The sequence below is a fragment of the Lutra lutra genome, chromosome 8 (genome assembly GCF_902655055.1).
Source record: "Lutra lutra chromosome 8, mLutLut1.2, whole genome shotgun sequence".
NCBI classification, from domain to species: domain Eukaryota; kingdom Metazoa; phylum Chordata; class Mammalia; order Carnivora; family Mustelidae; genus Lutra; species Lutra lutra.
The window spans coordinates 75983818-76007367 of record NC_062285.1 but is presented as its reverse complement, the minus strand read 5'-3'; the positions used below and the strand labels follow the sequence as shown (position 1 = coordinate 76007367).

The window sequence follows — 23550 nt, the reverse complement described above, 5'->3', positions numbered from 1 at the left end:
ACATAAATCTCTGATCATAGATTATCAAGGACTTCTCCAGTTTATAACGAGAAGTTCACTGTATAGTCATCAAGTCACCCAGATGTTGGTCAGTAAGTCACCTAAGTGGCTTCATCCACCTACCCAGATTCTATGATGAGAACGGTGATTCCCAAATCCCAAAGTAATGGGATAATAACCTTTGTGAAGTGAAGGAAGTACTATATGGTAAGAGGCAACCTGTACAAAAAGAAAGAGAAGAGTGAAGCATTAAACATGTTGATGGACTGGGGGCACAGTCTGGGACCCCTGCTTATTCAAATTCAGCCTAAATGACCTAAGTGGATTTTGACTTTGTCTCAGCCCCTGGGACTGACCTATACTGCTTTGATCTAGCAGATCTAAACAGGGCAAACATTTCAGTATTCCCTAGAGGATATCCCAGACCAGTCACTCCATATCCCTGAGGGAAATGATCCTGAGGAGGTCCCTTTCCTCCAAGTTCATTGTTGTAAGTCTCCAGAGAGGTCCAGAAAGTACTGGACTAATCGAATACCATTCAGATTGCTAAGAGTAATTTGGCTATGAACAGAGAAATTTAAGACCGTTGAACTGGTATCACCTTCAGAGTTCAACTGGTCTAGGACATGTAAGTGAGTCTGAAATAACTATTCCGCAAGATTAGAGATAAAATAGAGCTGCCTCTAATTTGAAGAGTGATTGCCACTCCCAGTGATTGCTACTCTGCTAATAAAAAGAGCCAGTTCACTGAATGCTCTAAGCCAGCACTGCTCTAAGTATGAGAACATGTATTGATTTGTTTAATTCTCACGACAACCCTAAGAGGTAGGACTTATTACCATTCTGATTTCATCAACAAAGAAATGGAAACTTAGGTTAAGTAACCTGCCCAAAGTTATTCAGCAAATAATGTCCAGCCTGTGGCTCAGTACCAGGCTTCTTTCTGTATGTTCTCGTCCGGGTGCCCTCTTACTTCCCTGAAAGTCTGGAAGAGTGCCTGTGACCAAACACAGAGAGCGAGATGCAGACAACAAGCACAGGGTCTGTGGCCCAGCTGGGAGGAGAGTTTTTCCTTGCCCAGCTCCTTGAGACCCTTCTCACCAGTCTCCACTAACTGTTTTTCTCTCCACAAAGTCTCTGTTGAAAGAAAACAGATTTACCAATAGCATGAGGGCCACACAGCACAGGCAAGCTTCAGATGGATCCTAGTTTATAAACTGGAAAACTGGAAAGAACAGACAGCTGGCTGTCTACAATGCTCTTTGCATCACACCCAGGGAGGTTCCAAGGCAATTAGGAGCACGTGATGCTCCCAACAGGTGCTCCTGAAATTTCAGAACTGCTCAGTTTGTGAAATTTCAGAGTGGCACGATCTGTATGTATGTGACTTAGACATCAAGATGCACTTTTTTCTATCAAAAAAGTGCTTTTCTGGTCCCGGACTTTTTAAAGTTGACATAAGGAAAGGATAGAAGACACACCTGTAAGTGATATTCAAAACCACTGAATGAAGGACTCTTATTCCTTTGTTTCAACTCGCCTGGTCTTAAGGAAAGACTCCCCCCACCACCCCCTCCACCGTTGAGTATCTTGACAGTCATTTAGGTGACTAAAATACCCAGTATATCTTAGTGAAAAGCTATTTTTAAAATTACTTGATTTAGAAAACTCCAATCATGATAATTTCATGGGAATTCTTAGTACACAAATTAAAAGTTTTAAATTACTCGGCAAGAATTTGTGAGTTCAAATAATCTTAATGAGAAAATACCTGCATCAATGCATATTTATCAGGTGCTTTTAACATCTGTCCCTGATACAAAATTATTCTGAGGGTAGCTTTATGAGTTGTACCTCCTGTGGTCAGTAATAGCAGTCATGACACAGTTGATACTAGGATCCAGAAGTAGCCATTCTAGTGTCCCCTCGGCTCTGCCACTTTTAATGTCAGGCCTTGAGAATGTCATTTAACTTTTCCTAGCCTGCTCCCCCTCCCCCCACCGTGCCAAGAGGGTCCCAGTTCCCACCTCCAAGCGTAGTTTCACGGATCAAATAAGACAAAAAATTGTTAACTAAATGCACATGAAAGAGACTGTAGTCAGCCTCAAGGCACTAAAACAGACTATTAAAATTACAAACTGAATGGGGACTGCAGTGTGTCTTGGTGAGGAAGACGCAGGTGTAGTCTGCTGCAAAAAGGAATCCGTTTGGCTGATTGGCCAACCTGGTCAGCTCACAACCCTGGATGAGTCCGCTCTCAGTTTTCTCGTCTGAGAAATGAAACAATACTAACCAGCCCCTAAGGATGATGTGGGGATTAGAAATAATAAATGTAAGGCCTCTATCAGGACAGGCAACATGAGGTGCCCAGTAAATGGCACCCATTTCACATCAAAGAAGCCATTTAATGAAGCCAAGTACGCTGTGTGTTTCAACACTCGCAACAGCTGACCAGTGTTCGCCTAGAACAGAACATCCATTAGCAGAGCCCCAAATACCCTCCTGCCATAGCCAGCCCCTGCCTTCATCCCACTTTAGACTCCAGCAGATTAAGGCTGTGCTTGCTGTAGTTACATTTCCTGCTTTAAAACATTATAAAACTTACTAATGAAATTTCAAATGTAAAAAAATCAAATTAATACCACCCAACGTGGCAACCCCAAACGCAGGCTTTTTCCTAACCTTGTACTCCGTGAACTTCTTCACTGTTTGTTACTGATCTGGAGACAAGGGTGGGGTCCAGGGACCAGGGTATGGACAAAGGCAAAGGGAATCCGCTGCTGTTACCCAGAACGTTGAATTTGACCACAATAAGCCACCTCTGGCTCGCCTCCCCAGCTCCAGAGCGCCAGAGGTAGGCCCGTGAGAGGCGCGGAGAGCTACAAGCTGGAGAGAGGCTGGAGTCCCACCGCGCCCAGCCCTGCCCCCGGGCCGGCACCGTCACCAAGCAGAGCGCGAGTTAGAGGAGTGGAGCTGGGGAAGGGCGCATGCAGTTGGGTTAGTCAGGACTCGACCATGCGGCCGTGCGTTCCTGCTTGGCACACGCGCTTAGGCAAAACAGACTTGATGCTTACAATGATCCCAGCCCAAAATGGAGTGTCTCTGACTAGCAGGGAGGAGCTGATGCTCGCCATGAGAAAGCCCACCACGGTCACGGCGATGCCCAGGGCCAGCTGCAGCAGCGCGAGCAGCAGCGGGAACCGGCAGCCGCAGCACGTCCGGGCCTCGTCCTCCCCGCACTGTTTGGGGGCCCCTTTGCCCGTCTTCGGCCCCATGTCGTCGGGCCCGGCGGCGTCCGCGGCTGGCCCCCTCTGCCTGTGCTGGCCGCGGGGCTGCTTGTCCTTGCCCATGGCCGCTGCGTGGGTGGGTGGGTGGATGCGTGTGCCGCACGCTGGGCCCCGGAGCGCGGCGCTGGGCGGGCTGAGCCTGCCCTGGTATTCGAATTACGGAGGCTGAACAAATATGGAAAACATTTGGAGCCTACTCGCCGGCCTCCAAAGGCCACAGGGAGCCCGCAGCAGAGGGGGGAGTCGAGGGGGGTCGCCAACTGCCAACGCGCCGGGAGCAGCGCCCGCTGGGCCCACCGCAGGGTTTGCCGACCCCCGCGGGAGTCGGCGCGGTGCCCTTGGCCTTCTAAATCCTGTGGGCCTTATGTATGCACTTTAGACAGGCTGTGTGTGTGTGTGTGTGTGTGTGTGTGTGTGTGTGTGTGTGTGTGTGTGTGTGTGTGTGTGTGTGTTTTCCTCACTGAAAACCCCAGGATTTTTTTTTTTTTTTTTTTGGCTTTGTTTTTGTTTTCTGAGAGGTGCAATGCAAGGTGATGAATGTTTAGTCATTTGAGTTTAATTAACAGACAGTTTAGTCCAAAATAGGCATTGCTGGGTTCCAAGCTGCGAAGTCATTTCCAGAAGTTAAATTGTTCTTATTTTCCAACAAAGGAATAGGCTCTTCTTTATGAATTCTGCAATCCAGCTGACAAATAAAGGCACGTTTCCCATGGAGGTATCTGCTTTTGAAAGCACTGTTTATGAAGATGTTGGGCTAATACACTCTTCCCAGTGCACCTGTTTTTAAAAGTTCTTTCGGTTGTTTATCTGGACTTCCCAACCAGTCTTCAGTAATCTCCACATCAGTGCCGAGGGGCCTTGTGATAGCCCTTGGACATGGACAATTTAATGCAGTCCACATCAGAGAGATTTTTAAAGCACCTACCATGTGCTACAATGGGAGTTCAAGATAGATTCGGTCCCAGCCCAAAGTCACAGAAAGAATCAATAAAACCAATGATTCTTATTCCCACATACCTGTGCTCAGTAGCACTTAGTGCTCATTTCAGGGAAACCACTAAGAAATGATCCCATCATTTTGGAGTATTTTATATCTACTTTGGTATGGTCACTGTAACATTCAGAAAGACATGTTTAAAAAATAAATGATTTTGATGCTGGGATAAATAAAGCCTGCTCTTAGACTGCTCACTATCCGCTAATTTAAAGAAAGGTCTCATTCCCTGCTTTGTTTTCTTAGAATTATAAACTAATCATCAACTCTTTTTGTAAACTACTAGATACTAGCAAAGGCACCTTTGAAGGTATAAAGTATAATATTAAGTTATGAACTTCAGTGTTTTCTTATACGTTCCTTCTGGATCAGTGAGAAAAATATAGTCCACGGAATAAACTCGGTAGCTCGAAAGCAGAATTCAAACCACACAGGCCAGGGTTCCCCCTAGAAGCAGCAGCAGCAAGGCTCTCTCAAAAGAGCAGCACAGGGGCTGAGGTAAGGTCATTGTCAGCTGTGGGGCGGCCATACCGCTAGGATTTCTAGTGAGAACAGACAAATAAAAGCGGCTGTTAACACCAAGGTACCTGCCCAACTTGGGCCTAACTGAGAACAACCAAATGACAAAACTGTACGTGGTTTTTCTACATAAACATGGAAAGCATCTTTAGGAAGCTGATTACACAGAAATAATTCTTTGTTGTTATGAATAATGTAGAGATCAATAACCGAGTATCTACTCTGTATCAAGTATATGCTAGGTGCTTTACACACTTGACCGTCACTCCACACAGACACCTTATAATTATAGTTTCCACTTTTAGAGATGAAAAAATTGAGTGCCAGAATTATTAAGGGACCAGATTATTAGGCTACCCACCTAATTAGTTAGGATGGGGGTGAGGGGAACCAAATGTCAACTGTGGTGGATTACCTATTTTAATAATTACTTCCTATAGGCAAACAAGTGGATAGTGTAAATTATTTGTGATTTTAAACAATTTAATGACCATAGGTGGTATTTTATCCATCACAGAATTGGCTATTAGCCTTGAACCTAAGACTGTCTGAGAACTTTACACACATATCTTGATTCACCACCGTAATGTATATACAACAGTGGATGAAGAGCATTATTTCCATTACTCATTTGTAACTAGACACGGGCTCTATCTGCTGACCATACAATGAAACCAGTAGCAGTGGACAGGTGAATTGTAATCCTTCTAGCCTGATTACAACCACCAACTTCAATTTTCAGTTTCCAGTGAAGGAAGCAGCAGTGATACAAGGAGCCTTACACATGCTCCAATTCCCAGCTGCTTGGTTGAATCTGTGCTTGAGTGGGCCTGGTCTGTAACCAGGAGATGATGGTGATGAGAAGATGAGATGTCAACTGACATGGGGAAGTGGAAGCAAAGAAGAGGGTGAGAAAAGTTGTCAGGAGGTTAGTAATAAAGAACAATCGAGGAGGCTAAAATGTAAGGGGAGGGTTGTTAAGGATACAACAAGGAAAGCTTTTCCTTTATTTTTTAAAAATATTTTATTTATTTATTTGACAGAGATCACAAGTAGGCAGAGAGGCAGGCAGAGAGAGAGGGGGAATCAGGCTCCCGAGCAGAGAGCCCGATGTGGGCCTTGATCCCAGGACCCTGAGATCATGACCTGAGCCGAAGGCAGAGGCTTTAACCCACTAAGCCACCCAGGTGCCCCGCTTTTCCTTTATTTAACATGTCCTTTCCACTGAGAAAAATCACCATTTCCAGCTCATCACATAGTTGAACAAAAATGAGCAGGGCTTTTTTAGTTGTTCATAAATTATAATGTCATTGTTTTATAGGTTAAGCAATAATCTCTTCAGATATTTACACTACTGGGAAGAAAGGCAAAGTAGAAACCAAGTGTTTTCAGATATTCTACTGGCTGCTCTCATAACTCAAAACTAACAAAGGGGAAAAAAAAAAACAAAAAAGGCTATAAATTAGAAATTGAAGGAGAGTAGTTAGTGAATGATTTGAGATTATTTTGATCCTCTGGGGAAAATAACAAAATTAAGCTTAGTATCTACCTCTGCCGTGTCCCCAGTTCCACATTATTGGGAAGTATTTACACTTCAGAAGTTCAGAACTGGGAAGATGATAACTCTTTTTATAACCAGTATCATTAACAAAAATGTCCTTAGGAGACCCAACTAGAAATAATCTTTAAACCAATGTTTTTCTGAACCCATGATCTTAAGTTCGCCAAGAACAAAAAAGATTTCATAGAAAAATTATTACAATTCCAAGGACTGTATCAAGTGTCTTTAATATGTAATTAAATGTATCAAAGAGGTCAATTAGATTTGATATAAAGAAGTATCAAATACTCTACAGAGAACAATTGAAAACTCATTTATGATATGCAGCACCACTGGCCCATACGTAAAATGACTTTACAGGTATTGCCGATATGTGTGTCTGTGTGCATGTGTGTATAAGAAATTTTAAAAACTCTCATTTTTTTCTATTTTCCTTTTTTTCTATGTCATTAATTTTTTTTCCATGTGTCTTTGGTTCATTTTCTTTTTCCAAAAGAACTGACCCATTTGTGGGTTTTTTTTCATGACAATTTATATTTTCAGGTTAAGTGTTATATGGGAAGTGTACTCTTTATGGTCAAGAGAGGGCTTATAACTTTCTCATTCTAGACAATTTACAAAGCTGTTAACTACCAGTCATTTCCTAATGCATTCAACCTCCTTATATCATGTTATTTATAATGATATCAAATTTTTCAACATATAATTTTGTTCATGTAGTTTTATCCATGTAATTTTGATGTTTTCACTGCATATGATGAAATAACTAAATTAATTTTAAATAAGAATACTGGGAGAAGAATGCATAAACAAGCTGTGGCATATCCATACAGCAGAATACTACCTGCCAATAAGAAGGAATGTATCATTCACTGTATGTTAATTATACTTCAATTAAAATTTTTAAAAAAGGGTTAACTATTGATATAAGCAATCATCTGAATGAATCTCACTAACAGTGTGCTAAGAGAAAGAAAACATAAAGAGAAACATAAGAGAAAGAGACATAAAATAATATGTGTTGCATATTTCTATTTATATGCAAATTTTTGAAGGTCAAAACTAATATTTGATTATTGAATTTAAGAAGTGATTATGGACTTGGCATCAGAGAATTGATTGGAAAGGAGCAGGAGGGGACTTCTGGAATAACAGAAGTCTTCTTTATCTTGACTTAGGTAACAGGTATGTGAGTCTAAACATTTGTGAAAACTCATCGAACAACATTTAAGATCTATGTATGTTATTTTATGTAAGGATACCTCAATTTTCAAAATGTGATAAAAAGAACTATAGGAAGTCACTGTATATCCATCAGGAATTAACTTGAACAAGTTGGGGATTTTTTAAGTTTATTATTGAAGTACAGTTAACATACAATGTTATAATAATTTCAGGTGTCCTCAGATTTCACAGTTCTATACATTAATCAATGCTCACTGTGATAAGTCACAATAGTCACCATCTGTCACCATACAAAATTATTGCAATATTATTGACCATATTCCCTATACCGTACTTTTAATCTCTATGACTTATTTTATAACTGGAAGCTTGTACCACCAATCCCCTGCAAATTTTTCACCCATTCCTCCACCCACCTCTCTTCTGGTAACCACTGTATTCAAGAGTTTGTTTGTTTTGTTTTTTAGATTCTACATGTAAGTAAAATCATAGGGTATTTGTCTTTTCCTGACTTATAACACTTAACAGAATACCCTCTATGTCTATCCATGTTGTGCCAAATGGCAAGATTTTCACTCTTTTTGCTATGGTTGTTCCAAATGGCAAGTTTTCATTCTCTTTTCCACTATTATGGAGAATAATATATATATATATATATTTTTTTTTTCATATATCACATCTTCTTTATCCATTCATGTATGCATGGACACTTGGGCTGCTTCCATATCTTGGCTGTTGAAAATAATGCTGCAATGAACAGGAGTTCATATATCTTTTTGAATTAGTGTTTTTGTTTTCTTTGGTAAGTATCCAGTAGTGGAATTACTGGACTATATAGTATTTCTTTCTTTAATTTTTTGAGAAACTATACTGTTTTCTATTGTAGTTGCACCAATTTACATTCCCACCAAGAGCACACAAGGACTCCTTTCTCTCCATCATCCTTGCCAACACTTATTTTTTGTCTTTTTGAGAACAGTCATCCTAACAGGTATAAGGTGATTCCTCATTGTGGTTTTGATAATGCCTTTCCCTGATGATTAGTGATGTTGGGCATCTTTTATGGGTCTGTTGGCCAGCTCTGTGTCTTCCTTGGGAAAATGTCTTGTTCAGATCTTCTGCCCATTTTAAAATCAGTTTTCTTTTTTTTTGTATTGAATTGTATAAGTTCTTTATATATTTTGGATAATAGAGAGTTGGATTTTTTCAGTTATCTTACCAAACTCTCTTAATTTTCTCCTACCTTTCTGGCTCCTCTGTATTAATCATCTATTGCTACATAATAAATCACCCCAAAACTTAGTGGTTTGAAACAACAATAATTATCTCTTATTTCACAGTTTCTGTGGGTCTCATATTCCAATGGGGCCCAGCAGGGATGGTTTGTTTCTTCACATTATCTGGGGTCTCACTTGGAAGCCTTGAAGACTGGGGTCTGGAATCATCTCAAGTTTTGGCTGAAGCAGATGGCTCTGCTTTCAAGGTGACTTACACCTCCAGCTAGCAAATTTAGTCCTCTCCATATGACCTCTCCACTGACTGGCTCTCCACTGGGCTGTTCCAGTATCCTGACAACATGGTGGACTGCTTCAACCAGAACAAGAGAGTCAGAGATGGAGGGAACAAGGTAGAAGCTATCCTTTTCGTGACATGACCTCAAAAGTCTGAGTAACTTAGTAACTCTTACTCACATTCTTTTTTTTATTTTATTTTATTTTTTTAAAACATATAATATATTTTTATCCCCAGGGGTACAGGTCTGTGAATCACCAGGTTTATACATTTCACAGCACTCACCATAGCACATACCCTCCCCAATGTCCATAATCCCACCCCCCTCCCAAACCCCCTCCCCTCATCAACCCTCTCTTACTCACATTCTTTAGGAGACAGTCACTAAGTCCAGCCTACACTCAAGGGAAGAAGAATTTAGATCCTTCTATTGAAAGGAAAAGTATCAAAGACATATTTTAAAACCACAACCCTCTCCTTCTCAGCTTTCTTCACTGTACATTTCCTTCACCAAACTCCTAGATGTTGGTGTTCTTTGTCTTCTGTCTTCTTACACTACACATTCCATGACTTCACTGCAGATCCCCAACTCGAAGAATCCCAGACTTCTGTCCTCAGTTCTAGGTCTGCAAATATAAATACCTACTCACATCTTCATTTCAATGTCCCAAATGTATCCCAAACTCACTCCCTCCTTGAACTCCACAGAAAATCAAGTAAGGGAAACATAAAATGTCCAGAGGCTTTAGTGACAAGATGGCCACTGATTGCTTTTGCCAAAAGCAGTCCCATACAGTAGTTTTAAGATTTCAGTGAGTTTAAGAGTGAATGGGAAGGGACAAAGGGGAAGAACGTGTGTAAAGAAATCCATGGGAAAGCTTAGTGGAGAAAGAGGGGAAGAAAAGCTGTAGCTAAAGGGATAATATAAAATTGAGGAAAATTTTGCCTCTTTTTATTTTTTTTTGGATAATTGATCAGATAAGTTCCTTGAGGCAGAAGAATTAGTCAGATGGAAATTCCCTGCATAGGCTGAGATAGGAGGAAAGAATGCAAGACAATAGAATGCAGTTAAGTTTCCAGGGTTGGAAAGAAGGCAGCTGAGAGAATTCAGATCTTTCGCCTTTTCTACAATATGTATATAATGAAGGTAGCATCAAATATTTTTCTTCTAAATGGTGTAGATTTTAGATATAGAGCCTTTTTACTCCCAGATCCTATCTCACAGCATATTTTATCACTATATCTAACTGTAGATACATTTTCATAAAACCACATCATTTTCTGAAAATTTTCTCTAAAAGAACAAAAACCTAATTTTCTGTGAATTACAAAAATAATTATGTCTGGAATTTGTATATATATTTTTATACGTTACAAAGTTCTCTCACATATTATATATTTAAATCTAACCAAAACTCTATGAAGTCAGAGTTTCTTCAGAGTGGTTAAGTGATTTGCTCAAGGTTATGTTTTTCCTTCTTACTCTAAGACCAGTGTCCTTTCAATATGTATTTTAGCTGAATGACTTGGATTTTGTTAGACTTACTGATACACAAAAAAATTGTACAAGTTTAATGTATATCTTGAGTTGAATTTTTTTATTGCATAAAGAAACTGCATTAGCACATTTATGTTAACATGTATGTTTGACATGTTAGCACACATGTTAAACATACATGTTAAGGGCTCTGCTCCCAATTCCAATCTGTGGGTTTCTTCCTTGATACCACCAAGCAGTTCTCCAACACCAGCTGGGTATTCGACATTTCAATTCAGTTCTGACTCTATTGACCTGGAGACAGCCTTGACTCCATAGGTTAAGAGCTCAGTCCCTCTTAGACTAAGACGAGCCCAACTTCAGATGTTGTTACCTATGCTTCTGTCTTCCTGGCTACCAATCAGAGGTTCCCATGATCCTCTCCTTGGGTTTGATTAATTTGCTGGAGCAGCTACAGAACTTACTGGCTTGTTACAAATGATATTAAAGGATGCTAACCAACAGCTAGATGAAGAGATACAAAGGGCAAAGTCCAGAACAAAGGAACTTCTGTCCTCATAGAGTTTGGGGCCTGGCACGGTGGCATGTGAAAGCATTCTAGTTCACCAGTGATCCTATCCTTTGGGTTTTATGGAGGTTTCATTATATAGCCTGATTAATTCGTCGATTATTGGTGATTGATTCAACCTCCAGTCCCTCTCATCCGTGGAGATCAGGGGGTAAGACTGAAATTTCTAACTCTCTAGTCACACAGTTGGTTCTCCTGGCAACCAGTCCCCATCCTTAGGTACAGTCCCAATATTATCTCATTAACATAAAAAAGACACCTTCATCACATTCATCACTTAGGAAATTCTGAGGATTTTAGGAGCTCTGTGCCAGAAATGAGACAGAAACCAATATATATTTCTTATAACATCACAATATCACAAGGTACACAGCATTTTGTACGCAGAAATCCCCACCAAGTCCCAGGGTACCAAGGGCAGATGCTGTCTAGCGTTCAGATCATAAGCACTGTGAGGCGAACACCATGCTTTCCTAATCACCACCAGTCCTGCAGTACTCATCACAGTGCAGAGAACATTGTACGGTTTTAGTAAATATTCACAGATCCTAAATAGTCGTGTTGTTTTTACACTATTCATCTGGATTCAGATATTTCTGACACAAACAATATTTCTTTAAAATCCTTAAATTTTATATTTTGTTTGCCCATTTTTAAGAGCTGTCTTTAGGAATCATTCAAATGGACACTTTGGATGAATTATAATCAGGCTTTCTAAATAATAACATTAAAAACACCACAAAATCATTTTAAATATCCTATGTGTTATAAGCAAACTCTATGATTTTCACTCTGACCATGAACCCTCCTCCTTAGTTAGAATAACTGAGTCACTGTCTGACTCTAAGCCAGACTGACGTCTTTTATCTTTTTCATAATGTGCAGGTTTCCATAGACTTAAAACTCCCGCATTTGGTTCCATATCCAGTCATCACCACCTTTAAAGACATCTTTGGCCCTAATACAAATCTGCGCTGGCCATGTTCTCTTTCTCCTGCAGTTCTTCCATGAACTCTCTCATATGTAGCTCTGAAAGCAAACACCAGACTCAGGCTGCCCGAGTTCCAATCTCAGCTCTAACTCTCACCAGCTGTGCGATGCAGACACGTTCTCACAGCTCTCTAAGTCTTGATTTCCTTTCTATAAAATGTGAACATTACACTTACCTCAGAAGGTTGCTATGAAGTATAAATACAGTAGTTCATGAAAACATGAGACCATTTCCTGACATGGATAAGTAATCAATAATTGTTAGCTGTTATCTTAGCCCTGCCCTATTTTCTTATTCACTGTCCCTTCCCTATGCATTATCTTTCTCTTTGGCAATTCCATCCTCGTGGTTTCTCCTCCCACATTCTCCACAGAAGAGTAGAACGCTCCCTATCCTATTCTACTCACTGCCTGATATCGCTCAGGTTTTAGCTGCTAAATCAGTGCTTTGCTTCGCAATATAATTTTATTTTTCCTCACCACCACCCACTATACTCTCACCCAACTTTGTACCTGGGACTTTTCCAGAATGATCCCTAGAGAAAGATGATTCAGCCCACTCTCTTCTATTGCTTTAGAGCTCCTTCCACCTGAACTTTGACCCCACCCGCTGCTTCAGGGTAGTGACTGTCCACAACGCTGTCTGACACCCCAGCCAATTATAAAAGGGGCTGCCATTTTATTTATAAGCTTGTGCTATGCGCCCCGTGAAGGTAACATCAAATTAAGACAGAAATTCACACTTGACTTCCCCAATTGATTTCAAATTACTTCCCAGAAGTTACTAAATTGCCAGCACTTCAAAAACAATGTCTTGGTAACCCAATATTAAGCAAGATTAGTTAAATTATGACAGAAAAAGTTTCCATTTCTCAAATGTTATACTCCCTAAAAGATCACACGTGATATGACGGATGACACTGTTTTTGACGACCTAAAATCCCTTTAGTGTTGGAGGATGACCCTTCACCCATCTCAACATGGTCTTGGGAGACTGCTGCCCACACCATAACCAGAGAAATTGCCCTTTGGCCTGGGTCTGGCCAATCACAGTATCCCTGGTCCTACCCTGGGTTTAAGGGTCGGGTACATGAAGGAGAAGCCAAGGCAGAATGAGTAAGAATCCTTCCATGAAGCATGAGGTAAGGATGCTGAGATGGGATGCAATCCTTTCTCTTTCTCTCTCTCTCTCTCTCTTTTTTTTTAAATGGAGTCTGCCAATTGTAGGGTTTCTTTCCCATAACTTGGAGAGAGTCTTTCTATAGCAGGTGAGAATACGCTCAAGGAGCAGAGAGAAACAGAGGTGAGAGAAAGAGTCTGACAACATTATTTCAGCCTCAGAAAACAGCTCTGCCTGAAGCAAGCTCCTTGAGTTTTCCAAGTCAGCACCATACCATCCTTCTTGGCACACACAAGGTGCTCAATCAAAATTTGCTGAATGGTTAAATAAATGAACAAGTCAAAAGATATTCCTTTTAAGTGAGTTATTTTTCCCTTGAAACTGGAAGCTTCCATAACTAATGCATCCCTAGGTAAATTTCAGCACTGCCCATGAGCACCCCCATCTCTGCAGCATCAGACCAGCAGTCGCAGAAGAAAAACAGAGAGAAATGACAAGTGTGGGGTGAGTTCATTTCCAAAAAGACAGGAATGTTAAAATAACACATTTCTTTTTTCTGTCAAACTGTGTAGAAAAATATGAAGCCATTATAGGGTAGGAGAGACATTTTAGAAGGTGTCTATTTACAACTCTTTAGCAATATGGCACGTGGGGGAAATGCCAATTGCTATTTTATAATCTATACCACCACTTGCTCAGGTGTATTTGTATGAATAAAGCATTGTGCTCAATTAGTTAATTATACCTGAAACTTTTGTTGCTCTTTTATGAGCCTAAATCATAAAATTAAGTAGTTATGTTAACAGACACTTGCACTGAGCCAAGAATGTAGGTCAGAATCACCTACAGAGTATTTTTAAGATGTGTTGTTGTTTTTTTCCCTACATGCCTGATTGCGTTATATTTGGGATGCAGTCTAGGCATTGAGTACGTCTCGGATGTACCCTCCTGCTTAAGTCTCGCTCTACAAACCTGCCCAGGACACACCCCAGCCAAGCTCAACACTCTGGCCATCTCCTTATGCAATTCCCTTCCCAAAGGCTAACTGTTTAACTATACTGTTTTAATTCTTCTTGGTGCCTCTTTCTCAGTCACGAGCTGCCTTTACAACATTCCTTCCTGCATTCATTCACTAAACATTTATCGAGTGCCTAGTATTGCTGCATAACCCAGGGGGCACAGATGGTTAAAAGGCGGGTTCCCACCCTCAAGGAGCTCACATTCAACTGGAGGGAGCCACCTCCCAGGAAAGCGTAATAAAGTGTGACATGTATGAGAACAGGATTGCGTGTAAAGTCCAGCGAGGCACAAAGGGCCAAGTGACTCTATTACAGTGTGTCACAATCTGAGGTACACAGATTGGGTAGTTGGGAAATGTGTGGCCCAGCAGAGTGATCATTCATGCCTTGGGGTTATTTATCTATGAAGTGACTCTGGAATGTATCAGGTCGGACCTGCTGGTTCATGAACTCCTGTCACTTAGCCAATAGCTCCTTCCTTATGCCTATTTCTTGGAGACTCTCCTTCCCAGTTTCATTTTGTTGCTCCTCTGCTCCCAGGGTGGTAAGGGTATAATCAGATCAGGTCAAGGTATGGTGGAAGGGGGGTGACTGACTAAACACCCAACTCTATGGTTGGGCCCTGGGGGGAAAGCCCTCTCGGAGCTCCCCTGAATACTGAAGATCCAGTTTTAGCTAGAATTCATGAACCCCATGCCTCTCAATCATCTGCAGCTTTCTTCAACATCTATCTTTTACTTAGTCATATTTTTTGTCCATAAGCCATCTTCAATAAACATTTAACACATCATATAAGCGGTCAGAAAGAGCATTTTTTCCCTTTTATTTTTGCATTTTTTTCAATATCAGGTATGATTCTAAAACTCATGCATAATTTTAAGTTTGGTCCCTAAAAACCTAAACAGCCCATATTTTAAATGAAAATAATTTTATCCTCTTACACACCCTCTTTAGAGAGAGTAGGGGAAGCAACACAAGGGAATGAAAGGGAGGAAATGTGAAATATTAATCCAAGAGAGTTGCTTGGGTTTTAATAAGAACAAAACGGCCCCTAGAAAACAACTCAATCAAAATGTTAAAAGCAATCGCTTGTGGGGCAGTGGGACATGGATGATATTTTCCCCACTTCCTACTTTTCTGTTGTCCTCTAATGGACACACTACATTATGATGTAACCAACCAACCAACCAACCAACCAACCAAGAAAAACAAATTAAAAAACAAAACAAAACACAAAGCCCCCTTAGTTTTCAAAAGAAACTCACTTCGGTTGTTCCACAGTCTGCCTTTCATTTTTGCTCTCTTTCTCTTTATGAGAGAAAATATTTCCATTTTACTTATTAGTATTTATAACAGTCTTTCCTCTGTGGATGCCCATCTAGGAGAAAAATGAACTACACCATTAAATGTTCTACATATTGACCACTGATGGTCTTTGGTAAGATCTACAGCTTCTACTCACTTTCAAAGTCCCAGCTGTCTCGTCACTATTCTACAACATCCAAAGGTAGAGTTCACAGACCCTGGTCACAGGTCAGATGTTCGTTCTGTAAATACGAGGTTGACTCTGTGGAAAGGCCTGTGTCAAGCCCACCCTCTCTGTAAAGATTTTCCTCACTCTCCATGCCATCGAACTATTTCTTTTTTTTTTTTTAAGATTTTATTTATTTATTTGATGGAGAGAGATCACAAGTAGATGGAGAGGCAGGCAGAGAGAGAGAGAGAGAGACGGAAGCAGGCTCCCTGCTGAGCTGAGAGCCCGATGCGGGACTCGATCCCAGGACCCTGAGATCATGACCTGAGCCGAAGGCAGCGGCTTAACCCACTGAGCCACCCAGGCGCCCCCATTGAACTATTTCTTTTTTGAACTTCTAGAGCATTTTATGTATGATGTAAGTTATTATTTATATGATCCTACAGTCTGTATTTGCTTTATAGGATAACCTTCACTTGTAAAGTATCATTGTTTACCTACTGTTTGCTAGAAACTGTGTTAGCTCTAAAGAATGAACAGGATGGGGCGCCTGGGTGGCTCAGTCAGCTCAGTGTCTGCCTTCAGCTGGGGTCATGATCTCAGGGTCCTAGGATTGAGCCCCACATCAGGTTCTCTGCCCAGTGAGTTGCTTCTCCCTCTCCCTCTGCTCTTCTCTCCCCTCCTCCCTGCTAGTGTTCTCTCTCAAATAAATAAATAGAATCTTTTTTTTTTTTAAAGCATGAATGGGATGGATTACAGAATAGAGTATAATAGATAACAGCAATTTGTAAATATGCACAGTGCTTTGCAAATCCAGAGAGTAACTTACTCTTTGCCCATCCAGATAATTTTTTGCAGGCTCTGGAGCTGCAATCTTCCCATGTTCCACCCTCCACCTTGACTACCACCCCCAGGAAGCTGTTATGGGCTTGTTAGAATCCAGTGCTCCCACTGGCATAGTGGTTGCCAGCAGGACAAGCTTGCTTGCTCCTCCTGTCCTCCAGTTTTCATTCATAAGTGAATGAGACAAGCCAAGTTGGGGACTGTTTCTTTGGGAAGCTCATGGCCCCCTGGTGCTCTTATCTGAGGACCAGTTCCTTTATTCCAGCTTCTTCCTTCCATGTGGTCATCTTGAATATAGTACAATTTGGGATGCTGACCAGAAGCTGTGACAAGGGTCAGGATGGAGGGCTAGGCCCCGCTTCGAGATCCAGCTCAGAACCACACTGCAGCCTACAATGCTGTCTGGGTCCAAAGTCCAGCCAGCAACTTAACCACATTCTCTACACATTCATATCCCTTGGGAAACTCCTGAGGAAGGGAAGCTGTGGTTTGGAGTAGATCTAAGTATTCTGAGGACCCATTTCATAATACTATCAACAACCTCCCTAATTTCTAACATGGGCCACTGGGGGTAGAGATTGGATCTTAAAATTTTTTTATAGTTATCTAAACAACAATTAGATACATAGAGGATGCTCAATTAAAAAAAATCACAACTTAGTAGATGGAGAAATTCTCTCTGGACCAGATGTTCATATATTAATTGAATGTAGTTTTAATTATAAGATGCTGCTAAGATAATACTTTTAAAAGAAAGTTTTATGATAAAAGAGATAGATATACTAAGATAAAGGTAACGATTTCTGGAAGCATAAGAGGTTCGAATCAGTCAGTGGTTTTGATTCCTGACTGTGTATCAGAATCACCCTCAACATTCTTTTTAAATGCCTGTGACCTAGACCTTTCTTTGGAGATTCTAATTCAGGAAGTGGATTACACATGCAGCATTTGTACTTTTCAAAGACTCTATAGATGATCTTGATACACGGCTAGGATTGTAAACCACTGTCTCAAATTTTAAAAAAAGAACAAAGTTCTTTTTCACCAATTTTTCACCAATTAATGCATCTGAAACAGCTCTGGTCCCTCACCTTTGTCAAAAAAAAGTTAAGCTTTTACTTAATAAACCTATATAGTTCCTCCAACATTTGGAACTTTTCTTGGAAGTTTCATCAAAGATGATTTAAAAACTAACTGTTACTTAATCACTGTGTAAACCTAGCCTGTTGTTTTTATTTTGTTAAAGACTGATCACCAACTTAGGGCAGAAATTTAGAGTCAGAGGTCATCAACCCATCCCTCCATTCCTGTATTGAGTTTCCCACAGTGAACGCTCAATAAACCCCGCTCTCTTGAATGAATGAATGAATGAATGAGTGAGTGAATGAGTGAATGATTCCACTTCCTCATTTTTACAAATGAGGCTCAGATTAGTTGTGTCACTGCCTATGCTCTCACTAAGCATTGATGGACATGTTGGGACTTACAACCAGGTTAGCTCACTCTTCATACTCAACTCCTTCCATTCTGCCACATGCTTTACTTTACTTCCAAATGGCTGTCAATTGGGAGAATGCTATTAGCTGCCATATAGAGTATTAAAAATAATGTACCACACAGAGCTTAAGAACAATTCTCAGAAAATAATTAACAAAAATACTTGTTGCAACAGGAACTATGTGAGTGGAAAGCCTTCCAAAGCAACTGCTTTGGAAGGGACACACTTATTTCTACATAGAGGTTCTTAAAACTCAGATTCTGATTCTGTATTTCTGAATCGCACAATGTTATGCTCTACTTATAGGTGTTCCAACGAGAAGAATGAATGTATCAGGTTTAGTTTACTTTGTATTGTCTTTCAGACCATTATCTCACTGGACAGTTTGGCTCTGATCATCCTACAAAGCAAAAAGCAAAAACAAAAAACAAACAAAAAAACCAAAACCAAAACCAACAAAGAAAAACTAAATATTTATCTTTAATTGGTGTCTCTGTAGCTATAATCATACATTTTTAGGTAAGGCTGCTAGATTACCTCCTTAATAGCCTTTTGTAAACCATCCTGTAGAGCCATGAGAAATTGTGGTTTTAGAACGCATTCTGACCACACATCCTTTTTTTTCCCTAAAATTTTTATTTACCTTTTTAAATTTTTCAGTGTTCCAGAATTCATTGTTTATGCACCACACCCAGTGCTCCATACAATACATGCCCTCCATAATACCCACCACCAGGGTCACCCAATCTCCCACCCACCTCCCCTCCAAAACCCTCAGTTTGTTTCTCAAAGTCCGCAGTCTCTCATGGTTTGTCTCCCCCTCCAATTTCCCCCAACTCACTTCTCTTCATCTCCCCATGTCCTGCATGTTATTCCTTATGCTCCACAGTAAGTGAAACCATATGATAATTGACTCTCTCTGCTTGACTTATTTCACTCAGCATAATCTCTTCCAGTCCCATCCATGTTGATACAGAAGTTGGGTATTCCTCCTTTCTGATGGAGGCATAGTACTCTATAGTATATATATATATGGACCACATCTTCTTTATCCATTTGTCCATTGAAGGGCATCTTGGTTCTTTCCACAGTTTGGCGACCGTGGCCATTGCTGCTATGAAACATTGGGATACAAATGGCCCTTCTTTTCACTACATCTGTATCTTTGGGGTAAATACCCTGCAGTGCAATTGCAGGGTCATAGGGTAGCTCTATTTTTAATTTCTTAAGGAGTCTCTGCACTGTTTTCCAAAGTGGCTGCACCAACTTGCATTCCCACCAACAGTGTAAGAGGGTTCCCCTTTCTCCACGTCCTCTCCAACACATGTTGTTTACTGTCTTGTTGATTTTGGCCATTCTAACTGGTGCAAGGTGGTATCTCCCACACCTCCTTTTTAAGTCACCACTGAGAAAACAATTACAACAATAAGACAGAGGAAGGTGGCTACCATTGTCACCAATCTCCTTCCAACAGTCTGAATGTCAGAGTAGGACTTTGGTCCTAAATAATTTTGTTTTCCAATGTAATTTTTGCTGCTATCTTGTCTTTCAATAGAAGATCACACAGCATTCATCCAGGTAAACAAAGAAGTGGACAAAATGAAAGTTTCCCCAACTCTATTGACAACAGTTTCTTTGGGTAAAAGGGAAAAAAGAAAAAAGAGTAATAAACGCTAAGAAGAGAAAAAGATTTTCACAGAGATCACAGTCTGTTGCTGATATGACCAAAGCGATAAATAGACCTCTTTAAACAAAAGTAAAACTTGTATGAGATTCTGTGCAGTGTAAGAAAATCATTCTGCATTCTGCGAAGCCTGTTTCTTGTCCTCGAACAATAGGGTCTCTTCCCTGGGAGCACAGCCAAACTGGTGAGCACCCTTACTGTGGTACACCTAAATGGACTGGTAGATAGTAGGGGTTGTTCCCCCTTGGAGACGCTTGATGCTTCCCTTCCTGAGCTATACATTCTGCTACATCGCTCCCACATTTATTCTTACTCTCAGTACGCTCTATTCCTGCAAACAACACCCGATCCATGTTTTAGCTTGGAGCTGAACTCAACTGTTGCTGAGTCCTAAACCGTGCTCGGAGTGCCATATGATTACAAGATGCTGCCTGATTATTGAGAAGATGAAAAGACAAAAACCCGACATCCTCTCCATGCCTCTCCAAAGATCTCAAGCACCTTTCGAGTTTTTGTGTCTCTTAAAATAATGTTTCTTTCACCCCGGAATAGATCTCTGACTAAAAATGCTTAGTTATGAAACTGTGAACATTAAAGCTAAATACCAGCTTGGGGGAGGGGATATGCTGTGTGCCCGGAAAGCCCAGGGGACAGTTAAGAAAGAAAAATCAAGTTTCTTAAGTTTAGTGGTTTAGTTTTGATGTTTTGTAGGATGAGATTATGTGTGTGTGATGTACAATGGTGAGGCGTTTGGGGCTGGTGTGGGAGGTGAAGCAAAAAATCCCTTCCCTTGCTGTCGCCTCTGACGAGGTTCTGCAGGCACCCTAGTGTCTCAAGGTGTCGGGACACTCTGTTCATCGTGTCAAGAAAAGAAATCTCGCTGCTCCGCACACAACTGCGCGAATGAATATTCAGCACCTCCAACTCAGATCCACAGCTAATGATCCCGATTCTGTATCTTCCAGGGCCAATTGTGTGGCCTCCCTCTTGCATGCTGCCTTTCTTTTTTAGCAGTTTCATTATTTGTTCACACCTCCAGAAGAAGAAGTGGAGAAAGAAGATGAAGCATAAATTCACCAACTTTTTTCAACTTAGATCCTTGCCAAGTTCTCTGGTTCCAACAGGGCTGTGGGAGAGCCGGGAGCTCCTGGCGGGGGAAGGCTTCTGAGGCACCATCACACACCTACCACCCAGCACACACCCTCACCCTGGGACAAACGGACTAACGGGCGTCCTCTCCATACAAAAGGACAGCAAGCAACCTAAGTAAATATTTTACTACGGAACTGCCAAAAAAAAAAAAAGCCAGCATACAAGTAATAAAAGTCTGGCTAAATTCGGGATCCAACCCATGTGAAGGTTTCAGTCACCCAAGAGTTGAACATGAGCAGAGAGGGCAACACCCAGTGTGTGTGCGTGTGTGTGTGTGTGTGTGAGAGAGAGAGAGAGAGAGAGAGTGGGGGTGGGGGTAGTGGCCTTTGTAAGGGTAGTGGAGAACCCACAGAGGGGCGCCCCTCTGCTGGGTCTGTTGCCTTCTTCAACAGGCAGCCTTACACTGAGAAAGATGAAGTTTAGTTTGCTTGTTTTTGATGGCTTTCATAGAGTTTGTGGGCACCACATTGTAGGACCTCTTATGAGGCATTTGGCACTTCACGTGCACCGTAGAGCCAGTATTTCTGACACTGGATGGGTGCAGTCATGAGAAATTGAAAAAAAGCCCAGGCTCGGGGCGCCTGGGTGGCTCAGTGGGTTAAGCCGCTGCCTTCAGCTCAGGTCATGATCTCAGGGTCCTGGGATTGAGCCCAGCATCGGGCTCTCTGCTCAGCAGGGAGCCTGCTTCCTCCTCTCTGTCTGCCTGCCTCTCTGCCTGCTTGTGAACTCTCTCTGTCAAATAAATAAATAAATAAATCTTTAAAAAAAAAAAAAAAAAAAAAAAAGCCCAGGCACGACTTTTGTTTCCTGGGGAGGGTTTGAAGAACACAGCAACACTGTGAAATGTGAAATGGAGGAGGTTTCTCTGGATATGGGACCCCATCGCTTTTGAATCCTCCTGTCTTGATGGTACCGTGTCACTTGCCTCCACTGCCCATACCACAGCACCTGGCTCCTGTCCCCAGAAAAGCAGGAGAGGGCAACCCATCGGCATGAGCGAAATCCAGTCCACATGGTCCAAGCTTAACTGCTTCCACCCCTTCCCACTGCCCTCAGTACAGAAAGTACAAACCTCTCAGCATGACTCCTGCCTGGCCCCTCCCTGCTTACCCTCTCCTCTCTGTCCAGTCTCCAGCCACAGGAGGGTACTATCCTTCCCCAAACACTGCTCCCTTCTGGCTGAAAGGCTTTGGAATGTTCTACTCTCCCTGACCAGAACACTTTCCCCCCACTCCCCTGCTAGCTCCCAGGAAGCCTGCCTTGACCCCCCGGCCTTAATTAGCTCGGCCCCTCAAGTCCTTTCCTAGAGCTGTGTGCAGCTCCTGTCCAGGTCTCTGTGTCAGTGCTGGCTCGTCATGGGATGCTGTGTGCCCTCCTCAGCTAGAAGTCTGTGTGTCTCTGAGCTCTTTTTTTTTTCTTTTTTTTTTTTAAGATTATTTATTTATTTATTTGACAGAGAGAGATTACAAGTAGACAGGGAGGCAGGCAGAGAGAGAGAAAGGGAAGCAGGCTCCCTGCTGAGCAGAGAGCCCGATTCGGGACTCGATCCCAGGACCCTGAGATCATGACCTGAGCCGAAGGCAGCAGCTTAACCCACTGAGCCACTCAGGTGCCCCTGTCTCTGAGCTCTTAACACAGACATATTTATTGTTGCCCAGCACAGAGCCTGGCCAACAGCAAAGGCCAACACTCAGAATGTCACAGTAGGACTTTGGTCCTAAATAATAACTTTGTTTTACAACGTAAGTTTTTGCTGCTGTCTTTTTTTTTTTTTTTTTTTTTTAAGATTTGATTTATTTATTTGTCAGAGAGAGAGCACAAGCAGGGAGAACAGCAGGCAGAGGGAGAAGCAGACTCCCGGCTAAGCAAGGAGCCCAACGTGGGGCTCGACCCCAGGACCCTTGGACCATCTTGCCTTCAAATGACCAAATGATTCAGCGAATTAATCTAGCCCAGATATCTATACTAATACATCTTTAGAGAATCTAATATCTATATCTAGTATCTTTAAACTCTTAAGAAGGCCTTCAGATTTTTACCCCAGGCCGGCTGCTCCTACCAGGAGCTAGAGGCCACACATGGTGGGGAAGAGACCACAGAAGATGCTCAAGGCACATCTGAGCTTCTGTGTTCAAGCAGCCAAGACGTCTGCCTGCTTCTGAGCCAGATGACTCTGTTCCGCGTTTCTCTCCTCGCTCCCTAACCCCTCCCATATTTCAGTCCCCAAAATTTCAACGGAGGAATTCAGAATCCATTCTTACGGGGTTCATTCATTTGCTTTCCTTCCCACTTCTCCACCTTAAACTGAGTTTCACCCTTTATCTGGGCAATTATTCCACCAGCCAAGCAAAGGCAGCCCTTCTTCATTTGCCCCCTCTGTACTTCGGACTTGCATCCTGACAATGACTGTTAATATTTAGACAGCACTAAGCATATACGAAGCATACATGTGCTTGCACACGCACACACACACACACACACACACACACTTAATCCTTACATCAACAACATTAGAAAGGTACTATTATTTCTATAGTCTAGATGAGGATACTGAGGCACAGGGAAGTAACGTTACTTGCCCAAAGTTACCAGCTAGAGACAGGGTTTAAACCCAGGGGGTCTGGCCCCCCCAGTCCGTGCGCTTAA

The 23550-nt window shown here is 41.7% G+C and overlaps 1 protein-coding gene across 3 annotated transcripts in view; it reads right to left on the bottom strand.

Annotated features, from left to right (window-relative positions):
- The window catches only part of SSPN (sarcospan), a 112055-nt gene that overhangs the window by 33472 nt on the left and 55033 nt on the right, over positions 1 to 23550 (bottom strand). Inside the window, exons 1-2 of one of the 3 annotated variants that reach the window (XM_047741046.1) lie at positions 3075 to 3453; positions 124 to 219 (exon numbers count right to left, since the gene is read on the bottom strand). The exons of 1 other annotated variant lie outside the window; for it this stretch is intronic. In XM_047741046.1, coding sequence (XP_047597002.1) covers positions 124 to 219; positions 3075 to 3350 — 372 coding nt within the window. In that variant the 5' untranslated portion in view covers positions 3351 to 3453. Of the gene's footprint in view, positions 1 to 123; positions 220 to 3074; positions 3454 to 23550 lie in introns of those variants that run through there. One more of the 3 variants, XM_047741047.1, reaches the window with a different exon arrangement.